This window comes from Eretmochelys imbricata, chromosome 7, assembly GCF_965152235.1.
Source record: "Eretmochelys imbricata isolate rEreImb1 chromosome 7, rEreImb1.hap1, whole genome shotgun sequence".
Lineage (NCBI taxonomy): Eukaryota > Metazoa > Chordata > Testudines > Cheloniidae > Eretmochelys > Eretmochelys imbricata.
This window is the reverse complement of record NC_135578.1, coordinates 118923481-118948304: the sequence shown is the minus strand read 5'-3', so window position 1 is coordinate 118948304 and position 24824 is coordinate 118923481. Positions and strand designations below refer to the sequence as shown.

Below are 24824 nucleotides of genomic sequence, written 5' to 3'. Positions count from 1 at the left end.
GGCTGTGATGGAGAAGGCCCCAAGTCCAAACACATCCAGGGAGTCATTACATCTGCAACTGAGGGAGCTCTGCTGTTGATGGTGGAAAGCCAAAATGATGGCATCAGAGTGCAACCTGTTAGACTTTGTGGTGCTGCATCAGAATTACAGAGCCACGTGATAGCACACTGAGGGAGGCATTAGGGGGTTGTGGGAAAGGAAGGAGCAATACACCTTAGACGAGACTTAAAAAGAGAGGATGAGTCAGAGAGATACAGGGAGGCAGGTCCAGAGGCAGGCGATTGTGCCAACAGTGGGGAGATTACAGTGCAGGCCAGAGGACCGGTCTGGGCTTGGGTACTTTAAAAAAAAATTGTCACTGAAACCAGCCTGGGATGCCCCCACTTTAGCTATCAATTAATTGGGAGGTACTTTGGCAGCGTCTTGTGAATAGCCTTCCCTGGATTTGTGTGTCATTAGCACTATTGGTATCTGATTTACTGGGGTATTAACCATTCCTGGCAACCTTCCAGGAGACCAAACAGCTCATGCCTGCGTCTGGAAAAAAGCGTTCCTGACAGTCAGTGTTTGCTCTGCAGAGCACATTGCATGACAAGTGCAAGCGAACAAACCCATTTTGAGGCACTGGCTCCAAATTTCATCCTGACCCTGCTTTATTTACCGGGCGGCAGCTTTGCAAGCGGCAGGCCATAGGGTTAGATGTTCAAACTGCAAACCCAAAGCACGATGAAGGGAGCATGGACCCCCCTCTCTTAGCGCTTTCTGTTCTCCTTTCTTTCCTTTTCCCTTTCCTCTGTAAAGTGCCATGGGATGCTACTGGGATGAAAGGTCCTCTATAAGTGCAGTGTGTTCTTCTGTCTGTGTATCTCTGTCCTGCAGTGTGTTGGTCTGTCTCTTTGGCTTTAAGATCCTTTGACTAAAGGAACTGTGGTCCTAATCCAAAGCCATTGATGACAATGGGAGTCTTTTACTGACTTCTCTGGGTGTTGGATCAGGCCCTATGTACTGTCCAAATATTATTATTATTCTCTCTCTATCCACAGAGTATTTCCAGTCTCAGCTCTTGTCATTTTCCCCCAATCTGGATTACCACAATCCTGACATCCCTGAGTGGAGACAAGACATGAGCAAAGTGGTCAAGCAAACTCTAGTGCAGGTGAGTGCCTGGTTCCCATTCTCCTTCCCAAACTATGGAAAGGCAATTAAAATGCAGAGAGTTTCATAGCAGAATAGCTAAAGAAAACAAAGGATGGGAAAGAACAGACATAATGAAGCCATCGTTCTGGAGTTGTCACCAGCAGGCTGTTAATGCGCTGAGCAATTGTAAAACAAATTCATTAGGGGATTTGTACTCAGCGTTTTTCAACCTTAAGTATCCCAAAGCACTTTACAAACCCAATGTATTTGTAAAGTGGCTAATAGAATAAGATATTCCTTATTTCCTGTCTGTTGTATTCATTTAGGTGGGATATATGGGCCCAAAGAATCAAAGATGTTAACATGACCCAGACCCTGTCCAACATAAAATTGTTTTAAACAAGGTTCGGGGACTGGCATACAGAGACCTCAAGCTGCTTGGCAAACACACCATTAAAAAGCCCTTTCACCTTTTATTGAAGACACAGAAAAGAAGGAAAAACACTTAAAAGCGTTGGAAATATGAAGTATTAAATAAGGCTGTTATTTTAACAATGTCCCTGGCTCTACTTCCCTTTAGTTAGAGAAAATCTTTGGAAGGAAAAAAAAAAAAACATGTCTGACAGTCTCTTAGATGGTATTAAAGAGGGTAGTAGCTGTCCTGTCGAGGAAAAAGGAAGATAGTTGTGATGGGCTGAAGCTGTTGTTGTTAAAGTCCGATCCCGTTTCCTAGAAGATAAAACAAGACAAACGCGCAAAAGTGGGAGAGCAAAGAACACCAAAGATAGCAAAAGCAGCTTCTGTCTCTGGTGTTGACTCTGACTTGCAAGCTCACTGCTGGAAAAAACACAAGCCCAGTACATGGTCTTGTCAGCCGCTCTGAGACCTGACGAACTTGTACCAGCATCAGGCTGCGTGGGGCATTACTTTTAGCTGCCTCTTTCTGGTCACAAGCTTACAGCAGTGTTGCAAAATATGCACGCTTGGTGGGTTAAACCAGACTCCTATTAGCGAGAAGGAAGAGGGAAAGACAGAGGAAAGGGAAGAAATAAGGTAGGCAAAGAAAAGGAGACCTGGGGAGGTAGGGGCCCAAAAGCTCATATTTTAGGTGGCGTTTAGGATTCAGCTGAAGCTGGCGGAGGTGATCATCTGGGTCTCTCTCTCTGGCCTGGTCTGGTTAAGACGGCTCTTAGGATGATGAAGGCCCACAGTCCCAGGGGATGGTGGGGGTGGCGACCGTGATGGCAAAGCTTGCTCCAGTAGCCAATCTCTGAGGACGCCAAGGGGAAGCGGTGGGTGGACTAGTCCCATCCCCTCATTATTTTTTCCACTTATTAGGCCTACTTTCCGACAGACCAATGTTGGTTCATTGATTCCTGGCTCAACACTTTTCCTGTTTACCAAGCATGATCTTAGCACAATCCTTGGGTTACAAGAGTAGGCCTTTTAGTTCGCACTCATTCAGCCTGCCTTGCCTTTGCACCTGTTCCCCTCAACGTTTGTTGTTATAGGTTCTTGTGACACTTTATGAACTTACACTCACTTTTACAGCTGAGCTCATACTTAGGGTAAATTGATAGGCCAGGCTATCACAGCAGGTCCCATACAGTTGTGTAATGTTGCTATGTGCTGTTGTGTTCCACTCCACAGGAAGCTGCGTATCAGTGGTAGGTCAAAAGACCTATCTTATCCAGTGATGAGCTGCCAAAATTTTAACAACGGATTCCCTCCTCACCCGACGAGGGGGTCGTTGCTCACTCCCACCCCCTGGGACTCCTGCCCCATCCGACCACCTGCAATCCTTGACGCCCCGCCCCCCCGGGACCTCTGCCCCACCCCCATCCCCTGACTGCCCCCGGAACCGGGCAGGAGGGTCTCGTGGGCCACCGTAGTGGGTGCCCACCCCACCCCTAAGAGCCAGAGGGACCTGCCGGGGGGCGAGGTGGGGAGTCCCGGTGGTGCTTACCTGGGGCAGCTCCTAGCACCTCTGGCTCCTAGGGGCGGGGGAGCGTAGCTAGGGGGGGAGCAGGGGGAGTGACTGCTCCCCCCACTGATCACATCAAAAGTGGCACCTTAGGCGCTGACTCCCTGGGTGCTCTGGGGCTGGAGCCCCAATGGGGAGAATTTGGTGGGTGCAGAGCCCCCACTGGCAGCTTCCCGCCCTGCGCCCGACCCCAGCTCACCTCTGCTCCGCCTCCGCCTCCTCCCCTGAACGCGCCGCCCTGTCCTGCTTCTCCGCGCCCCACCCCCCGGCTTCCCGTGAATCAGCTGTTCAGCAGCTGAGAAGCAGGCAGTGGCTTCACGCTCAGGCCCAGGAAGGCGGAGGTGAGCTGGGGCAGGGAACGGTTCCCCTGCGCGCCCCCTACCCCAGGGTTACCTGCTGCAGTGCAGGTGGCCCTCCTTGCGCCCCCCCCGGGAATCCGGGGGGTGGGGGCGGAGAAGCAGAGCAGGGCAGCGTGTTCAGGGGAGGAGGCGGAGGCGGGGCGGAGGTGAGCTGGGGCCGGGCAGGGGCGAGGAGCTGCCGGTGGGGGCTCCGCACCCACCAAATTCTCCCCATGGGGGCTCCAGCCCCGGAGCACCCAGGGAGTCAGCGTCTAAGGCGCCACTTTTGGCTGGTTGTTTAATTTGAAGCCCTTTTAGAACCAGTTGTCCCTTGCGGAACAACCAGTTCTAAAAGGGCTTCTAAATTTAACAACCGGTTCCAGCTCACCACTGATCTTATCTATCTTATATCTGTACTGGAATGAGAGAGATGTCTTTTCAACTGCTATTTAGCCTCCTGTGGAGTGGAGCACATATCCACCCTACATAACTGGTTGAGACAGGAAGTGAAGAATATCTCATCCTATTAAAACAGCAGGAGGTGGAGGGACCTCATTGAGACAGCATGTAACTAACCCTCATTTGGATTTTACCAGGACATTCTGAGCTAACACTCATGAATTCTTGCAAAAACAATAAAAGTGGCATGGAATAATTAATGCTATCAAGCTGCCAGGGACTCTGTTTTTATGTCGCATCAGGTGATAGATCAAAGCAAAAATTCCTGATTGTAATGGGCTCGAAGCAAGAGAAACATCATGTACTTTTCCTTCACCTTTATTTTCTGCTGTTCTTGGAAACAGAATGTGATTTTTTTTACATTTTAACATTCCTATTTGCCGGTTCTCGCAGGCAGCAAAACTACATGGAAAATTGGCCATTGGTGGAATTTCAGCAATTTAATTTTCACACTGTGAGAAAACGTGGTTCATCTGACGAAACAGGAACATTTTACCCCTTTACCAAATTTAGAGTCACTTTGCAAAAAAAAAAAAAAAAAAAGACAGTCTGACTGTTTTCTGGTATCGCAAGCACCAGAAGGTGCAAAGTAAAATAGAAATAATCTAAGAATACTTGTCTCTGCGTCCTCTTGGGACCAAATATTCAGCTACAACCTCTGAGCTACACTCATGCAACTGGTGGTGCCTACAAAAGTGAGGGCGCACCCAGCTGACACAGCTAGACAGCCATCTATGCATGAAAAGTAGGCATCGGGGTGGCCAGAAACCTGATCCGTAAGTGCATAATGGGTTCATACCCTCCTTTTCAGGTACCATCAATTGTGTGTGCAGCAGTGGGTGTGCTGAAACAGGCTGCTGGGATCTGGGGTTTTGAGTCAGCTTTTTATAAAAATAGGAGATGTACAAAAATCGGGCTCTACTGTAGGTCTGTATTTAAACCTCGCAGACGTTGGGTTCTTTGGATCCGTGGGTATGGTCAGGCCCCTCCTTTGCTCTACAGGTTAAGGAGGAGGAGTGGTTCTGTACAAGAGCTTCCGTCACAGGTCCTACTGAGTGGACATCGCAGCTCACTAGAGCTATGTTACCTATAACAGAACCTGAGCTCCCCAGACAATGGGTAGCAGCTCGCTGTCCCCCACTTAATTAGCTCTTCGGAAGGGAACAGGTTGAAAGAACAGAGGGCAGGACCAAAAGGCACTGAGTGACCTTCGAATGCCGCTGCCGTCTCTTCTTCCTAGGTGACTGGTGTCCCCGACGAGCAGATTTTGGTGGCGGTATTTCCTGGCCTGCCTACCTCCGCTGAGCTCTTCATCCTACCCCGCAAAAACACGACGGAGAGGAGGAAAGGCCCCGAAGGCGATCTGGAGCAGGTAAGCAACGGGGGTCGCAGCACAGAATGCAGCTACGCTCAAAGAACACCTTGCGTGGACACACACTGCACGCAGAATCCTCCTGGGGCTTTTACGTTTCTCTAAAAGAAGTGCTCCTGTTCAACTGCAGCTATTAACTTGAAGCCTATCCCACGTTCAGATAGACCCTAGCCCAGATGTGGAGTCTGGGCAGCATTGGAAGCCACTTCGAGCGAGCTTGGGGAACTGGGCATGTTTCAGGGCTGGAGACCCATACATTTCTCATTAAGCAAGGCCATTTTAAAAAGAAAAATAGCCTTTCCCAATGGCTTATTGAGGGATTCTAAGGAAGCTGAGCTGCGTAACCTTTCTCATGCCATGATCCATAGCGCCCCCAGTGGCGAGACCCTGTTACAGTAGTGCCTGCCTCTAGGTCGTACCCTCTCCATTGTGGCCTGAGGACAATACCCTACACGCCTGACAGTAATGGAAGGAGAGAGGACAGAGCAATGAGATAACGAACTGAGGCTCACTACAAATAAATCAGGCTCTTCTGCTTGTGTATGACTGGTAGGAGACCTCTTTATTCTGCAATAGCAATCAGCGCATGCAAACTATATTTGGAAGTTACCATATCCATCCATTTAGATAAATAGGTAATTACGGTGATGAATAGGGACTGCAATGTTCAGGCAAGAGGAGAGTTAGAAACAGCAGCACCAGGCTGCTACAATGTTCACACCAGGATTTCTAAGTGATTAAATCAGCTTTACAAAAGCACCCGGAGTGAAATGCGGCAGGAGAAAGCAGCTTAGCACTGGCTAGTGTTCTCCAGTGCACCACTGGTGTACGAGATACACAGCACAAGCTTCGTGGGAGGCATCCCACAGCTTTCTCTCTCTGGTGCAACTAGGCATTAAGAAAGGTGGAGGACCACAGAGAATCTTTAGAAGCTCTTGTTACCTGCTAAGCAAAGTCATCCCCTTGAGATGACACTAGCCGATTGAAAGCCAGCAAGGTCGGTCTCTTAAATGTGTAGCTCGGTGTCCCTAAGGGATCCACGAAGGTGGGTTTGGAAGGCCGTGTGTGGGGATCCTTCTGACTTCGGTTGAATTTTATCATAGAGGGTAGGGACAAGTGCATTGCTGCAGCGATCCCAGGTTTCTGTGAGTTCTGCTTCCATTGCAACACAATGATCCGTGCGCTGTGACCCCGCCATGGAAACATCACTGTGCAGCATGCTGGACTGCCATCCCACAAGGAGCCTGCCCTCCAGGTCCCCCATCATTTGAGCAGAGGGAGTGGGCTGGGAGTTAAACAGCCTTCAGGACTAGATCCCACCCCTACTTTAACAGGAGCTGCAGGCCTGGAAACAGCAGGGGAAGGAGTGTCTCCAGGCTGGCCCACTGGTCTGTTGACCCATGGTCTGATCCAACCTCCAGTGAGCTCAGTGGGAAGGTTCCCAATGACTCCATCGGGCACTGGATCAGGCCCCAAGAATGTTGATTGGGAGAAAATGAGGGGGATCCCAAAGGATCTTCTTCCTACCCAAGTCTAGCTTTCTTGTGATACATAGGAGAGCAGATCAGATGATCTGGAGTTCCCTTCTGGTCTTAAACTCTGGGCCTCTACAGGTCTTGGTTTCCCTTCCAGTAAAAACATCATAGCACACTCCTGGGGTCTTAAAATTTCACCTTTTGTGCCAGGAGAATCACATGGAACAACACTGAGTTCCTGCAAATGCCTCCCACCGCTCTTACACCCGCTCCCCCTGCTGCGGGACGGGTTAGCTTTTAGCTTTCAGAGACTGCATGCATCCCAAGAGGTTCTGTGTTGCTGGTACTATTGTCCATTTTGACCCCACATATCTCTGATTGGTTCACCAGGTCGTTGAAATCCTCTTCAGTGCTCTCAACCAGAACCTGGTCCAGTTTGAGCTGAAGCCCGGCGTCGAAGTCATCGTGTACGTCACGCAGCTGACGTTAGGTAGGTGTGGAGTCCCACTTAAGTTGTGCTTCCCCCGTTACCTCTCACAGGAGCAGGGACACACCGCAGCATGCTACTGGCATATAGATAGATGGACCCTGGGGAAAGCGGAGAGTCTCTTAGTCATTCAAGCTGTGGCAGAGGGAGAACAGAGGCTGGCAATTGCATCCTAGCTCCATCCCAGAATTTAAGGAGGAGCCCACACTGTGAGCAAAAGAACCCAATCGAAATTGGGTGGCACTGGGGTCTGTTTCCTAATGCAAAGGTATGCTCCCCATTACCCGGCATTCTCCCTCCCTGCACGGGACCCTCCACTAGCCAGTCAGCCCTAGAGAAGGGCCAGATCCACACCATTTGGCTCCAGATTAGGACTCGAATTGTCGGAGAGTTTGGGGTGCTGCAATGTGGGATCATGGGTTCAGGCCCACATCTAATCAGAACCTCCAAAAAACATCCCCTTTGTAATGTTTATCCCCCCCCTTTTAAATTGGTTCCTTTCTCAAAGCTTCCCACGATAAGCTAATACCGTCCCAGCCAAAGGAGGAGCTAGATCAGTGAAGCTCTCGCTCCTTGGCCGGAAGTGTGTTCGCTTAAGCTTTGAGGGGGGAGATGGTTTAAAGGAGAGGCATTCAACGTTGGAAGGGGGATGTTCTTCAGAGGTGCCTGACCAGCTTCAGAGCTTGCTTCCACCAGCCCAACCCTCTCCCATGTCTCTAGGTAGCTCAGCTGAAGAAGAGAAAGGGCTGATTAAACCTCGCTTTAGGCAAATGGCTTGGTTAGGTGAAGATACCCCACACTGTGACAAGAAGCTGCTGGGGCTCAAGGAATGATTCCCTGGTCTTCGTGGTTAGATCCTGAATTTAACCTTCTGCAGATGGTTCACTGGCCCTTGTTCTTTTGTCAGATTGGAAGGTATTTGCCCACTCTCCGTTCTTGAAGCATCTGCACCACTTATTGACATCGGTCAGGGAAACAGCGTAGTCCGGTGGATGGAACAGAGGACTGGGTTCCTCCTGGGCTGTAATCTTAGCTCTGTCACTGACTCTCTGCATGACCATGGGTGGGTCACCTTGGCCAAAACTTTTGCACCCCTAACTGGACACCTTTTGGGTCTGATTTCCAGAAGCGCTGAACACCGACAACTTCAATCATAGCCAGTAGGAGCTGGAGTTTTCTGTGCTTCTGAAAATCAGCCCCAAGGTATCTTCAGTTGGGTGCCCAAAATCTGAGACACGAAGTCTGCTGCCGCTTTTGAAAATGTGAGACGTAGCTGCTCTGTGCCTCAGTTTACCCACTTATAAAAATACCATCATTGTAAGGCTTAGTTAATGCATTAATATCTGTAAAGTTTTTTGAGACACTCAGATGAAAGATCTTTTATAAGGCCCTGATCCAGTGCCCAGGGAAATCAGTGGGAGCATTTACATTGACTTCCATGGGCATTGAATCAAACCCTTATTGCTCATTAGAGCTGGGTGAGGATCAAGCCCTTATTGCTAATTAGAAGTAGGGGCACTGGGGAGGGGGAGAGAGACCAAGCCACCCAAGAATAGCCCATAGACTCTGTGGTTCGGGGCACTTGCGTAGGGTGTGAGAGATTCAGGTTCCAGTCCCTGCTCTGCTTGATTCAGACCAGGGACTTCAACATGGGGCTCCCATGCCCCAGACGAGTGCTCTAACAATTGGAGTCTCACTTTTTGGCTTTGTCCAGAAATTCCATCCTGGACCTGAGAAACCTTCCCAATGGAAGTTCCATCGAGGCTGATACATTCGCGTGAAAAGTTGAGATTGCGATGAATCCTTATTTTCCGACAAGAAAACATTTCCCCCCCCAAAATTCCCAGCCGTCTCCATTGTCGCTATAACAGTCCTATACAAGCAGCTGCTGCTCTTTCAGTGAGCATGGAACTTATGAGAGGGAAATGTAGGCATCTGCCGGAGGAACACTTGCCTGAGAGTGACCCAACTCTACAAATGAGCCCTGACTAAGATTAAGCACCAGCTCTCCATCTCCATCTTCACTCATCATAATACATCCCCTCCAATCTTTGGCAGCCCTGCAGCCCACCCTGACGTGGTGCTCTTAGCGAGAGATGAGAGGCCGGAGAGCTTTTAGCTTTTGCTCTTGCTGACCACCCTTTGCAAGTACCTGGCCAGGTCCGCCGTGCAATATTTCAATGATCCCATTAAAGGAAATGGGGGTTCTGGTTCCCGTTGAGTTTGTCTCATAGAATAATGGGATTCACATTCCTCATTCGTGAAACATTCAAAGCCAAGAACTAGCTTAGACCATGGCTCCTGACCTCTCTCCCAGCTACTGCCTTTGCTCAGGCCATAGGTGGCAGGGGCAGCCTGACGCTGGTTAATTTAAGTCGTTGAGATTGCTTTTATTAGGAAGCAAATTCCTTACCGGTGGTATAAACATCAGGCTCCACAATAACAAAAAGCCCCTCACAGACTGTTACCTCTGGGGGAGAATGATAGACCCTGATGGTCAGGGGTGGACAGCCGATTAGAATTGAAGTGTCAAATCTGTACCCAGATCCCCAAGTTCAGGACTCAGTATTTGTTATAAATACTGCAACTGCCAAAATTCAGATCCAGGTGAAGATTCTGGAAAGCCTTCCGGCCTCCCACAGTCTAGGGCAGTTTGGGTCTGAGCTTTTGCTTCAGGTCCTTCCCTCTACAGTGTTTAGATTCAGGAGGTCCAGCCCTTTCCAGCAATGAGAGTCTGAGCCAAGCTTTCTGCAGGCTGGGTGCTTCCGTGGGAGTTCTGAGAACAGGGTGCTGGCAGTATCCGCCTCTTGGATTGCAAGAATCAGGGCAGGGACCAGGAGTGGCTTGGTTGGTGTAGACTCCTCCATGTCTACTGTGCTATATAAGCAATGGAGAGTTGTAATAATGAACCTGGATCAAATGTTCTTTGCAGGTTCAGGAAAGTTCAGCTGCTACTTAAAATCATTTGCAAGAACCTAGAGGGTCAGTGCTGGGATTAAACTCAGGAGTTCTGAGTTCTCAGTCCCAGTCTTGCACACTGACCACTAGGCCATGAGAATTCTGCCCCAGACCAGCGGTGGGAGCAGCTACCCACACAAGGCATTACATACACTCTATTATAAACCACCCAAACCATATCAATAGAGGTGGGTCGGCGCTGCAAACTGCTGTGGAATTTGGGAAGCAGCAGGGGGCTGTTTGGTTGGAGGGTTTTGCTTTGGGCTTATCTCCAGCATAAGCTAACAAAATAAAAACATCTCGGCACCAGTCTTATCGAATCACCCTTCAAATTCTTTATGCTTCTGCTCCAGCTCCAGTGAAAGCTTCAAACGAGACAGCCCGAAGAGTTAACAGGGGAACAGTGAGTTTGTCTCAGCGCAGCCTGATTCTGCGTTTTTATCAGGAGCTGTTACAGGGCATCGCCAACTCAAATAGGAGCTTCTCTTTCGAAGGCAGGGGAATTGATTTGTCTCATACCAGCTGGCTCTGCTCAAACAGCATGTCCCACACAGCGATGATAGGAAAGCAGATGCTGCAAAGAGAGAATCAGGTTCGGCTGCCTGGTGCCCGACCCCCCTGGTTAATGGCTTCCCAATATAACTGTCTGCCCTTTCTCTTTGCAGCGCCTCTCGTGGACTCCAGCACCGGACACAGCAGTTCAGCGATGTTGATGTTGTTGTCTGTGGTCTTTGTCGGCTTGGCTGTTTTTTTAATCTACAAATTTAAAAGGTATGTTGAGAAGCTAGCCGGGGAGGTGGCTGTTTCCAAGGAAGCCTGGCAAAGAGATGCTGAAAATCCAGAGTTTAGAGCAGGAGAGCCGCGCTCCCTGATATGGGGGGTCTAGGATTGAATAACATAAGGGATTTGCGGCCAGAACCTCCCTTGACTTATATAGTTCCCTTGTCTTCCGTGGAGCTGTGCCAGTTTCCATCAGCTGCAAATCCAGCCTCTTGGCTTCAATACAGCTATCCTGATTTACATCAACCGAGTATGTGATCCACTACGTTCAGTGGTGCTCCACCTCTTATCCCAGCTGAGAAGCTAGTCCTTGCTTTGGACTGATTTAGGATGTCAGTAATGTAATTACTCTTCCCTAGCCAAAACGATGAAATGTGCTTGCCTGTAAGGGCTGTGACAGACACTGGACTGGCTGCCACGTTTCCAGGCGGCCAGGCAGTCGAAGATACTGCCAAGTGGACAGTGTGTTACACGGGTACAAGGTGCACGTACAGTACATCCAAAATGTGGCCGCCCATTAGGGTTACGGACCTGCAGTGTTCTGCTGTGTTTGGACAGCTGGGACCTAGTGGCGTTTTCTTACCTTAGCTACGATGGACAATGATTTACATAACGGGGGAAGGGAGGGGGCAAAGGATCACCTGAGGTTTGGCCAGCTCAGTTCTGCACTGCTTTGCACTTTGCATTGTCGTTTACACTTACAAAAAGCAAGGGTAAAGCAAGCATCTCCCAAGGGGTAGCGTTTTACAGCCGCTTTGCACAGGTGGGGCACAGGAGAATCAGGCCCTCGATATTTGATTCCTGTTGCTGCCTGGTCCCAGGAGATGAGTTTTGTCTCCACGTGTTGCTCACCACAGGTAAACCCTGTACTCAGACTGCTGAGTGCTAGCATCAGAACGCAGAAGCCCTCCATTGAGCAGTGTACAAATGATGTCTTAGGAGCCAGTGTTAATCACTCTCTGTTACTTCCCCATCACGTCTGCCCTGCTCTCAAATCAACAGACGATTTTTTTCCCCACGTAACTCGTTGTGAATGCTCCCTGGGACCTGAAAAATCAAGCTGTGTCTTGCAACAGCACTAGAGATGGGCTTGAACCAGGACCTGAGTCAAAGTGTAGAGGGGGCTGTTCAAAATCCAAATTCAGCAGATCGTTCGGTATCCATACATATCATGGAACCTGCAGCTGTTGTGACCCGACAGGGAGCTTGTCTGTGTCTGACATGCAGAGAACAGATACTTCCATGTTAAGTGCGAAGGTGCCATTACCAGACTTTAATATAAACACCCCGTTCCCGAGCAGCGGTCAGGACGTGCATTGTGTCCATTATACTCTGCTGCCTCAAGTTGTCAAAGAAAACTATGGGACAAGTGTGCTTTGTTTGCTGAATGGCTGCCTAATGGGCATGTTTCTTAGGCAGACAGAACTCTTCTTAGTGTAATCTTTGCATCCAGTAAGGTTCCTGCCGTGTTAAATGGGCTGCATGCCCAGATCCAGCCCCGCAGCTGTATTGTACTGTACTGGAAATACAGGTTGGATCTGATTTTTGATTCCAGGCATGAATACGTTTTAAGTTTCTAACTCCCAAACCAGAGCCTTTCCCCGACAAGTCCCAGCCGTACGCGTCTCTCTCTGACTCTTCTTCAGGAGGATGTAAGGCTGTGCCTCCTAAGGCATTCTCGGGTTGCAGACAGCCTGGGGTCTCGAGAGTGGAAGGCAGTCACTCAGAGGGGCCTGGGCTCTATGCTCCAAGTTGAAATCAATATCATTGTACTTATAAAAAGGAAAGGCCGCTCATTTCTGAACTTTTTACATTGAAATTGGCTGGTACCATTGCCTAAGGGCTTGATCCGAAGCCCACTGAAGTCAGTGGGAATTGAGTGCTCTGATCCTACGGCCACTGAAGTGAGTGGGAAAGCTTCCATTGGTTTCAGGAGAATAGGATCAAGCCCTGAGTGCCCAGGATTTTCATCGGCTCAGATGCAGCGTTTCAGCCTCCTACGCTTGTCAGGTCGATAGCACAAAGCCACTTCACTGTTGCTCTCTGCTCCCGCGCTGTGATGAAATGCAGCTTGCCAAAGGAGTGCCGGCCCTGCTCCTGAGCATGGGATGCTATTCCGAGGACAGGAGGCCCAGTGAGATGGAGAAGACACCTCTGCCCTAGAATGTGGGGACCAGAGGCTGGACTTCTATAGGAACCTTCCTTTTGGAGTGATGCAAAATCCCAAATCTTTCCTCCCTTGCCCGTGGCCCCACATGAGGCTTTCTAATCGAGTTGTGTCTGGGGCTTGGTACAAGGGGAATGGGCTAGTAAAGAGGAGTCAGTGCTTCAGGGCTGGAGCACCCCTGGAAAAAAAGAGTGGGTACTCAGCACCCACCAGCCACCTGCCGATCAGCTGTTTGGTGGGTCCCACTGATCAACTGTTCCTCGGTGGGTGGGAGGCACTGGGAGGAGGGGGCGGAGCAGGGGTGGAAGAGGTGGGCAGGGCCTTGGGGAAAAGGGGTGGAGTGGGGCTGGGGCCTCGAAGCAGAGCAGGTGTGGAGTACCCACCTAGAAAGAGGAAAGTCGGTACCAGGCAGCTTGGCAAACCAGTGTGTGCAGCCCCTTGAAAGATAGCCCCTATGCTGCAGCATCGACGGCATCCTAAATGCAGCCTCTCTGAACCTCGCAACCCCCCGAAAAGTGCTCCCCACCTTATGCACCCCTCCCACCTCCCCAGGCGGGATCATTACAGGTGCCTGGTATGACTTTGCTGTGACCCAGGGATGGAGAGCCCAGACCCTACACTCTCTCCAAAGATGTGGGGCAGGACAGGTCTGGGCTGTAGAGGACTACATTCTTAGCTGCTTTGTCCAAACCAACACACGCCACTGCAAATGACAAAGGTTGGGGTGAAATCCGGAACCCCAAATGCCTAACGGCAGGGTCACGGAGCAGAAAACATGCTTAAACCCCAAGCCTGCTGCCTCTTTGGATTAGAAATTATAGCATGCAACAGCTCTCAATAGAGAAATGGGCATAAAGTAAACGCTCATCTCCCACTTCCTCCGAGCTGTCGGTCCACTGGCAGTGTGTACTTTTATGATTAGCTAGAATCACTGTCTGAATACCAAGTTTCTGTTTAGAGAAAGGGGGAGCATGTGGCTGCATAAATGTTTAATTCTGCAAATTTATAGAATTGGCACGCTGCTGGCTTCCACACAGCCTCCTTATTATGAGTCTGTATGTAAGAGACTCAGCCGATGCGTTAGAGGTCCCTGCTGCAACCTGTTCTCCCAGCTTGGAACCCCTCTGGATGTGAAAGAAGTGTGTGTATGTGGAGGTCACTCATTACAGGGATCAGAGAATCATAGGACTGGAAGGGACCTCAAGAGGTCGTCTAGTCCAGTCCCCTGCACTCAAGGCAGGACTAAGTATTATCAGACCATCACTGACAGGTGTTTGTCTAACCTGCTCTTAAAAATCTCCAATGATGGAGATTCCACAACCTCCCTGGGCAATTTATTCCAGTGCTTAACCACTCTGACAGTTGGGAACTTTTTCCTAATATCCAACCTAAACTGCCCTTGCTGCAATTTAAGCCCCTTGGTTCTTGTCCTATTCTCAGAGGTTAAGGAGAACAATTTTTCCCCTCCTCCTTGTATCCATCTTTTATGAAGGTGAAAACTGTTATCATGGCCCCTCTCAGTCTGCTCTTCTCCAGACTAAACAAATCCAATTTTTTCAGTCTTCCCTCATAGGTCATGTTTTCTAGACCTTTAATCATTTTTGTTGCTCTTCTGTTCTCCACTTTGTCCACATCTTTCCTGAAATGTGGCTAACAGAACTGGACACAATAGAATCATAGAATCATAGAATATCAGGGTTGGAAGGGACCTCAGGAGGTCATCTAGTCCAACCCCCTGCTCAAAGCAGGACCAATCCCCAATTAAATCATCCCAGCCAGGGCTTTGTCAAGCCTGACCTTAAAAACTTCTAAGGAAGGAGATTCTACCACCTCCCTAGGTAACGCATTCCAGTGTTTCACCACCCTTCTAGTGAAAAAGTTTTTCCTAATATCCAACCTAAACCTCCCCCACTGCAACTTGAGACCATTCCTCCTTGTCCTGTCCTCTTCTACCACTGAGAATAGTCTAGAACCATCCTCTCTGGAACCACCTCTCAGGTAGTTGAAAGCAGCTATCAAATCCCCCCTCATTCTTCTCTTCTGCAGACTAAACAATCCCAGTTCCCTCAGCCTCTCCTCATAAGTCATGTGTTCCAGACCCCTAATCATTTTTGTTGCCCTTCGCTGGATTCTCTCCAATTTATCCACATCCTTCTTGTAGTGTGGGGCCCAAAACTGGACACAGTACTCCAGATGAGGCTTCACCAATGTCAAATAGAGGGGGACGATCACGTCCCTCGATCTGCTCGCTATGCCCCTACTTATACATCCCAAAAGGCCATTGGCCTTCTTGGCAACAAGGGCACGCTGCTGACTCATATCCAGCTTCTCGTCCACTGTCACCCCTAGGTCCTTTTCTGCAGAACTGCTGCCTAGCCATTCGGTCCCTAGTCTGTAGCGGTGCACTGGGTTCTTCCGTCCTAAGTGCAGGACCCTGCACTTATCCTTATTGAACCTCATCAGATTTCTTTTGGCCCAATCCTCCAATTTGTCTAGGTCCCTCTGTATCCTATCCCTGCCCTCCAGCGTATCTACCACTCCTCCCAGTTTAGTATCATCCGCAAATTTGCTGAGACTGCAATCCACACCATCCTCCAGATCATTTATGAAGATATTGAACAAAACCGGCCCCAGGACCGACCCCTGGGGCACTCCACTTGACACCGGTTGCCAACTAGACATGGAGCCATTGATCACTACCCGTTGAGCCCGACAATCTAACCAACTTTCTACCCACCTTATAGTGCATTCATCCAGCCCATACTTCTTTAACTTGCTGACAAGAATACTGTGGGAGACCATGTCAAAAGCTTTGCTAAAGTCAAGAAACAATACATCCACTGCTTTCCCTTCATCCACAGAACCAGTAATCTCATCATAGAAGGCGATTAGATTAGTCAGGCATGACCTTCCCTTGGTGAATCCATGCTGACTGTTCCTGATCACTTTCCTCTCATGTAAGTGCTTCAGGATTGATTCTTTGAGGACCTGCTCCAATACTCCAGTCGAGGCCATATCAGCACAGAAGAATTACTTCTTGTGTCTTGCTTACAACACTCCTGCTAATACATCCCAGAATGATGTTCACTTTTTTTGCAACAGTGTTACACTGTTGACTCATATTTAGCTTGTGATCCACTGTGACCCCCAGATCCCTTTTTGCGCTGTTCCTTCCTAGGCAGTCATTTCCCATTTTGTATGTGTGCAATTGATTGTTCCTTCCTAAGTGCAGTACTTTGCATTAGTCCTTATTGAATTTCATCCTATTTACTTCAGACCATTTCTCCAGTTTGTCCAGATCATTTTGAATTTTAATCCTATCCTCCAAAGCACTTGCAACCCCTCCCAGCTTGGTATCGTCAGCAAACTTTATAAGTGTACTCTGTATGCCATTATCTAAATCACTGATGAAGATATTGAACAGACCCAGAACTGATCCCTGCGGGACCCCACTCGTTATGTCCTTCCAGCATGACTGTGAACCATTGATAAGTACTCTCTGGGAACGGTTTTCCAACCAGTTAGGCACCCACTGTATAGTAGATCCATCTAGGTTGTATTTCCCTATTTTATTTATGAGAAGGTTAAGCGAGACTGTATCCACAAGGCTTGTTACCCTGTCAAAGAAAGCTATCAGGTTGCTTTGACATCATTTTGTTCTTGACAAATCCATGCCGACTCTTATTTATCACCTTATTATCTTCTAGGTGTTTGCAAATTTATTGCTTCATTATTTGATCCATTATCTTTCTGGGTACTGAAGTTAAGCTGACTGGTCTGTGATTCCCTGGGTTGTCCTTTTCTTATAGATTGGCACTATATTTGCACCTTTGGGGGACTCCGAGGACAGATGTGTGATGGGATAATGCGGGGGGGGGTGTGTGTTTGTGTGTGTGGATTTGTTTTCTCCCTGGTTCCCAGAGACAGCTGGAGGCTCTGTTCCACACAGCATCAGAGAACTCTTTTTCATTCCCCCCCTCCCCTCCACACACACACTGCTCACAGCTTAAGACAGTAACTTTCCTACTGCTGCTTCTTCTGAAAACAGAGCTGAGATTCCCTTGATCTACAGGCTCATCTGGACAGTTCTGGGCCCTTTGATCCTAAGTGGAGCTTTCCTGTTCACTCTCAAACCTTGATTGGACTGTTCAGGCCCCTTTTAGGGTCTGGTTCCCTTCACCTGGTGGACAGAGCCTTCTCCTACCCCTTATCCATTGCTGGAGAGTTTTGCACCATCTTCCTGGTGTACTCTTCCCCTTCATCCTTTGCTGGACTTCCTTGCACCCCATACACCTGGTTGGGTCTGTTCGATTCTTCCCCTGCCCTGCCTGTTTACCCTGCTTGGTACATTCTCTGTCCATTACTATTGGCAAAAATTCTTGGTTATAGTTGGTGGCTGTTGTTTCATTCTCCAGACCCTAAGCTGTCACTGGTGGTGGCGGTGGAGACTCTGGCCTGTATTGGTTGGGAAAGCAGCCTCCAGACCCAGTATGGCCATTCTTATGTTCTTATGGTTTAATTGCTCTAATGAGCTCAGTTCTGCAATGCCAAAGGCCACTGCCTGAAAAAGGCCTCTTGCTTTCCTTCCTTGGGCAGGAAAATCCCATGGGTTAACATCTACGCTCAAGTCCAGCACGACAAGGAACAGGAGATGATTGGTTCCGTGAGCCAAAGTGAAAGTGCCCCCAAGATCACGCTGAGTGAGTTCACTGACCCTGAGGAGCTAATGGAGAAAGAACTGGATACTCGGGTTATAGGTAAGGCATGACTCCCTCTTGGTGAGCAGTCATCAACCCGGAGAGCACACTGGCCCTGGAGATACTGGCAGAGTCCATGTTACCAGGGTTCAGGAAAGCAAATGAACACTGGCCTGGGTAACAAAGACATCTCAGGGTGTGAATGGGATGGGACACCTCACTGCGGAGGGGTTGTATTCACATGCACAGAGTTGAACTGATAGCCACATCTTGGGTCAGGAAGAATTTCCCCTCCAGAGTGGGGAGCTTGGGTTACGTTGCACTTTCCTCTGTTCTTGGCCTTTTCCATACTGGGATTCCCCCTTCCCGGCTAGCTGGGACCCCACTGCCATTTATCAATGTGTGATGGCTCTGTGTGTGTGTGTGGTGTTAGCCTTCCATATGTTGAACTGATAGCCACATCTTGGGTCAGGAAGAATTTCCCCTCCAGAGTGGGGAGCTTGGGTTACGTTGCACTTTCCTCTGTTCTTGGCCTTTTCCATACTGGGATTCCCCCTTCCCAGCTAGCTGGGACCCCACTGCCATTTATCAATGTGTGATGGCTCTGTGTGTGTGTGTGGTGTTAGCCATGGGAGCCTTGACTCCCATGATGTTTGGCTGGGGGATGCAGCCCAAGCTTGGGAACCCTAGAGCAAGGCCCAGGTAGGTTCAGGCGGGCTTATCCCATGTGATCCGTTTCCTGCTATTGCAAGAAGTATGGGGTACATTCCCCCACCACCACCCGACTTCTCTCCCTAGACTCGGCCTGTGTCCTGCTGCACTGTGGCTCATCTGTACCCATTGCCCGTGGGCGAGAGGCGACAGGCTGGGCTGTTTCATGAGCTTCCCTGACCCTTTTCTCCCTCTTATCTTCTGCAGGAAGCATCTCGACAATTGCTAACAGCGAAAGCACAAAGGAAATCCCCAACTGCACTAGTGTTTAATAGCGAGAATCCACTTGGTCTACAGCATTTCTGGCTTTTTATTTGTAATTATTATTATTATTGTTATTATTATTATTATTATTAAAAAAAGAAAATGATACGTCATTATCATCATTTGTGGGGGGCTGGGGAGAGGTGTTTTGTTTACCAGGGCCACATTCATAAACGGCAGATAGATGCTCAGCATTTGGAAAATTCCCATTGGTTACAAATAACGATTGTAGGCCGAGACTACAGGGCTAAGTGATTTGAGTGCCCGGTTTGCATTAAAATGACTGGGAACCATGTGTCTAAATCTCCTAGGTGGATCTGAACGTCTCAGCGGAACTGTTGCAGGCAAATGATCCACTTCCCGTCTCCACACCCCGCAGCAAATCAACAGCCTAAGACACTGGAGTTGACTCTGCAATGTGTTGAGTGCCCTCAGCTCCCAATGACTTGCAGGTCTTAGCCGGATCATGCCCACTCAATTGACTCTCCTTGTCCTTTGATGGGGAAACAAACTGAGTGGCGTTAACCGTTTGGGCTCCAAAGCTGGCGGGCGGGATGCACAAGTAGCTACCAAGAAGCGTGCACAAGTTTATGAATGAGGCTCCAACCTGTGCATCTGACTAGCGAGGATACCGATGGCATACTGTAGATAATTCCAGTGTAAATAGCTTTTTATTTCTTGGGAAATAATTTAATGTTTAGTAAAAGAAAAGTTTAAAAAAAAACAACCCCACACAAACACACCAACCAGGCCACCAAGGACCCCATGTGAGTTCTTGTGCAACACATGGGTTCTCAATATATTCCAGTTGTCTGTCGTATTTAACTCTTTCAGCTCTGTCTGTGTTACATGGTGGTTTTTCTTTTTGCATAACGGGAAGGATTTTTTTTAGCGGGGGGAGTGATTTTAAGAGGCAGGAGTGAGGATTTCGTAACACACTTTAACAATGCGCATTGGTTTTTCACCCCAGTTCTAGAGCTAAGCCAATGCTCGTAGACTTCCAGTGCAGAATCTGGTGACGCTGAGTAGAGAACATGATGGAAGCGAGGAGAAAGGATCTTGTTCTCAATGACGGGCAAACCTCAAAGTAGTTGGCTTTGAACAGGCTTCCGAAAGCTGGTCCTGATCCCTACAACCCCTGCTCGTAATGGGCCAGATTCTGATATCCTTATTCGCACTGCGGAGTACCTTTGAGTAGTCTCTCTGAAGTCATGCTCCAGAGTAAAGGGAACTTCTGTGTGAGTAAAGGTATCGGAAGGGGGCCTGACGCATGTATTTAGGGACTGTGTGGGGGAATAAGGGTTGCAGTCTCAAGCCTGGTGCAAAGCTGAATCGGCATTTTCTCCAAACCTCTTGAGTCTGCAAAACTGAGCTGGGGTTCTCCAAGGCTTCCTTACCAGCCTTGCAGGGCAACTGCTTGTAGGCCTGGCTGGAAGTGCTGCAAGAATACCTTTTGATGGTTGGTGCTGCCTGGTCAAAACATGGCCTCAGGAAAGGCAGCATGAAAACAGGGTCAGAGGATGCGAAGTTCTCTGAAGGTTTTAGAGCCTTCTGACCTCTTCCGTTCCGGTTCCGAACTGGGGGAGTTATCCGAACAGGAGGAAATGGGGAAGATGCTAAAAATGGGCCCAGTCCTGCAAGGGTCCAAAGGGAGCGGAGAGTGCCTGGCTGGGGCACCTTTAGGAGCTGCTCAGCCTCTTGCAGGATTATAGAAAGCGGAGATGGGTTCCAAGTTGACGCCAGCTCCAAGACTCCCCGAAGTTTGGGGTGTTTGGATTCAGTGTTCCAGGTCATCTGCCCGCAGAGCTGAGCAGGAGGCTAGGCTTTAAAGGTCACTGGAAGTGTTACTAGTATCACATGCCTGGGGCTCTGTTCATCAGATGGAAGGTGGTTCAAAGATCTTTACAGGGAGAAAGGCTGGGAAGATCCTTGTGCAAAGAAAAAAGCGGCCCCTATGTCAAGATTCAATCAAACCAGGCAAATTTAGGGAAATGGCATTGTGTGAAACATTAAAGCAAAACAACCTCAAACCACTGCTGCTCCCAGTCTAATCTGCCACTTAACACGCTTGAAGTCCTTTCCATCGGTTTAAAAATAATTTCCCTCACCCTGTCACTTCTGCTCTAGTTCCTGATACAAACAGGAGACTGATGGCTATGCTTTCCTCTCTGACCTTGTGCTTCCATCCATCACATGTGCATACCCTCGTTCTGTTATGCTATCCTTGCTACTGAAACCCCAAATGTTTTACAGTAATGGGCCAATCTGCTGATAATACTGTCACAGCAGGGCCATTATTTTCAAATAGCATCCCATTTATATGGGGGTGTGTGCATGTGTGTATGTGATTTGCCCTACTCAGACTTTAGGCGAAGGCTTTGTGAGCTGCTGAGCAGAGAAATGGCACTTGGTTCCTACCAAAACATTGTTCCAAATGATTTTCACTTTGAACATTTTCAGAGAATTTTACAGGGATTTTTTTCCCAGTGAAATTAAATTTGGAATTGATTCAGTACAAAAAAAAAATCTCGTGGGGTTCCTCCCCCCTTTGCCTTTTTCTGCCTTTTTCCCATGCACATTGGGGGTGGGGGTGGGGATCATGAGAAGGGAGGGGAACCCACAAAAAATGAGTAGTTTTGCTCGTGGGGAGAGCTGGAAAATAGGACCCTTTTTGAATGATGCAAAGATTTGGCACCAAAAATGCTGTATCAGTCACAAAGCCATGTTTGTGTTGAGGGAACGTTTCACCCATCTCTAATCCTGAGCAAAACTCAGCTTCCGTGGGACTCAGCAGGAACCGGGGGTTTGATCCGGAGCCTGCTGAAACCAATGGGCGTTTTGCCACTGACTTCCGTGAGCTTTGGATCAGTCCCTGAGACTGCATGCTCGCACTCTTCCTCTCTTAGAGTCCATCACCCAGGCTCTGGGAGGTGTAACTCTCCGCTTGGGTAGACATACACATGCTAGCTCTGCTCAGCCAAGCTCCTAAATATAGCAGCGTGGGTGGGATTGGGCTCTCAGTTCAGCCTGTCCCAATTGCTTTTTATTAAAATAATAGAACAATGGAGAAAGAATGCCAAGAAATTTGAAGCCCTGTGGCCCATCTGGGCCATAATGCTGGCTGAAACTAGCAGCTCCATACTACCCTTCCTCACAGCTGCCGTGGAAGGGGGTGTGGCTGTGTTAAGGGGCGTGGCCAGAGCACATTCGTACTCCGTGAATCCCTGGTTGCAGCCACCATCAGTTAAGCAGCCCTGAGGCCGCTCTAAATTGCTCCAGGAGCCCCACCAGCCCCTGCTTAGTCCTGGGGATGGTAGGCGAGGGGAGTGCAAAGGTGGCACAAATCCTCATGCTTCCCTTTGGCGCCTGCCTGTATCACACTTGAGGAGCAAGGTCAGAAACTCTGGTTTGTTTTGAAGAGTTAAAAAAAATCCCTCCTTTTATATTATAAGGATTAAATGGGGCAGACAATTGCAATACTTCTGTTAAACACGGTAATACAAATGCATGTCATATATATATACATATATATAAATACTGTTCTTGGTTTTCTTGTTCCATTTGAATATTTCTACTGTAAAAAAGGCAGTGGTTTTGAAATTGTTGAAAATAAATGTATTTTTGTACATCAGATCTACCCATGGCTGCTCTTTCACTGCTCGTCCTTGTTGTTCACTCTTCCAGTGCAGCCCTGGCTGCTTCTGCTCTTCTCCCTCTGCTGAGCCGCCGGAGTGTTTGCTTGCCCTAGGACAGCGTTTCTAAATGGGTTGGTCATCACCCCTGCACGGGGGCGAGTTATGAGGCATTGAAAATGTTGCACTCTAAAGCAAAGAAAAAAAAATCTAGCCCTTAGCCGCACCTTATCAGTCTGGCTGCAATTCTTAGTTTTTGGTTGAATGGCACCGTATGGGAATGAGGCCCCTTTATATGTATCTGACTTGTTAACCATAACATCAGCAGTGTACTAGTGTGGCATGTAAAGCCAAATGGGGGAAGTGCTGTGTGTGTCCATTGGGAGAGGAGGCCTTTAAATCAGTTAGGGTGGAAAAATATGAATTAAACAAAAGAGAGGTTTCAGAGTAACAGCCGTGTTAGTCTGTATTCGCAAAAGGAAAAGGAGGACTTGTGGCACCTTAGAGACTAACCAGTTTATTTGAGCATGAGCTTTCGTGAGCTACAGCTCACTTCATCGGATGCATACCGTGGAAACTGCAGCAGACTTTATATATACACAGAGAATATGAAACAATACCTCCTCCCACCCCACTGTCCTGCTGGTAATAGCTTATCTAAAGTGATGTCACTTTGGATGGGCTATCACCAGCAGGAGAGTGAATTTGTGTGGGGGGGTGGAGGGTGAGAAAACCTGGATTTGTGCTGGAAATGGCCTAACCTGATGATCACTTTAGATAAGCTATTACCAGCAGGAGAGTGGGGTGGGAGGAGGTATTGTTTCATATTCTCTGTGTATATATAAAGTGTGCTGCAGTTTCCACGGTATGCATCCGATGAAGTGAGCTGTAGCTCACGAAAGCTCATGCTCAAACAAAAGAGGTATCCTTCCCACAGTGGGGCAAGGGACCAGATCAGAACGTCACCAAAAAACAGCCCTCCTTGCCAATTACTGATCTGCTTAATAGCCCACTCAGGGGGCCAGGCAGCTAGCTTTTGTTCCCAGTAGTGCTGAATCTTGGCTCTTGCTATTTGCCTTGCCTATCTGCTGCTGCTATGCCGTTAGCCGTGCTTTATTAAGCTAACTCTCCATAAAGCCACATGCTACCCTGACAAAGGCTCTTTGTAGTATCCTGTCTGTGCCATTGGTAAAGCTGATTAAAATTTGAAATGACACATTTGCCCTTTGGCGTCGTGTTACCATCAACATTTGCTATGAGGAAAGATTTATTTCTAATACTCAGTGCAGGGGGCTGGACTAGATGACCTATCGTGTGCCCTTACAGGCCTACATTTCTGTGATTCTACGATTCATCTACTTGTCCATTGGGAAAAAGCAAAATGAAATGTTTTGTTTGGGGGGTGACCCAAATCAAATTAATGTTAATCTCTGTCTTATGGGTACCTCCTGGGAGTCGTGGTTTCCACTCCCATGAGCCATTACAGTAGCTCAGCCACAAACTGACACCACAGTGCATCATGGGAGATAGTCAGGCTAGAAAACAGGACCCATAGCGCGGAGGGTGGGGAAAGAGACCCAGAAATACAACTTTCATAAGGTACCCCGGCTGCTCAAACAGAGCCATTAATGTTGACCATAAATGAAATCTTTTGAAAGTCCCAAACTGAAATTGTTGAGAACTTTTATTTTTGTGTTTGGATAGTTCAAATTTCATCCCAATTTGGGACAAAACCAAATATCCAAATAGTTCTTGCGTAATAGAAATGCCGTGTGTTGGTCAGTTCCAGGCTCCTCGTTTATTCTGAGAAGGCAGAACCCACAGACACGCCATCCAGTTCACCATCTGCCTTTCAAACCAGCTTTCCTGCCACATCGTTGTTCTAGTGAGGCGCTGTGGAATTTACACGTCACATGCACAGAGCACCAATGCAGACAGGAATCTTCCTGGGACCTGCGAGCTGGCGATGGAAAGAATGAGCGTCGGGACTTCTGTTGGGTTTCCCTCATGCTCTCTCTTCTTTTTCCCTCTCCCCAGCGAAGTACTATGGTTATTAAGCCCTATCAAAGCCCCATTCCACCGCTGACATATTATTGTAATACAGCATCTGAGTGCTATTCTCTTGTCATGTATCATGGTACTCCTACATCAGCAGACTGGCAGCTGACAAGCACCCACGTTCCAGTGACGGATCGCAGCTGGGACGTTTTCCAGCGCTGCTTTGCCTTTAAGGAGAGAGGTTAGTTTGGCAGGTGGAAAGTAAAGAACACAAGGAGGGCAGTGCTGGAGAGCTGCCATTGAGTTTTCAAAGCCTTTAAATCTAGATTATGTATGAGGTTGGCTCTGGTGTTATAATTAACAGG

At 48.5% G+C, this 24824-nt stretch overlaps 1 protein-coding gene across 1 annotated transcript in view; it reads left to right on the top strand.

Moving 5' to 3' along the window:
- Positions 1-18854, top strand: part of SORCS3 (sortilin related VPS10 domain containing receptor 3) — a 496377-nt gene extending 477523 nt beyond the window's left edge. The window contains exons 22-27 of the mRNA XM_077821813.1: positions 1044-1156; positions 5159-5290; positions 7156-7255; positions 10876-10981; positions 17754-17914; positions 18773-18854. Coding sequence (XP_077677939.1) covers positions 1044-1156; positions 5159-5290; positions 7156-7255; positions 10876-10981; positions 17754-17914; positions 18773-18837 — 677 coding nt within the window. The 3' untranslated portion in view covers positions 18838-18854. The remainder of the gene's footprint in view (positions 1-1043; positions 1157-5158; positions 5291-7155; positions 7256-10875; positions 10982-17753; positions 17915-18772) is intronic.
- Positions 18855-24824: the final 5970 nt, after the last annotated feature.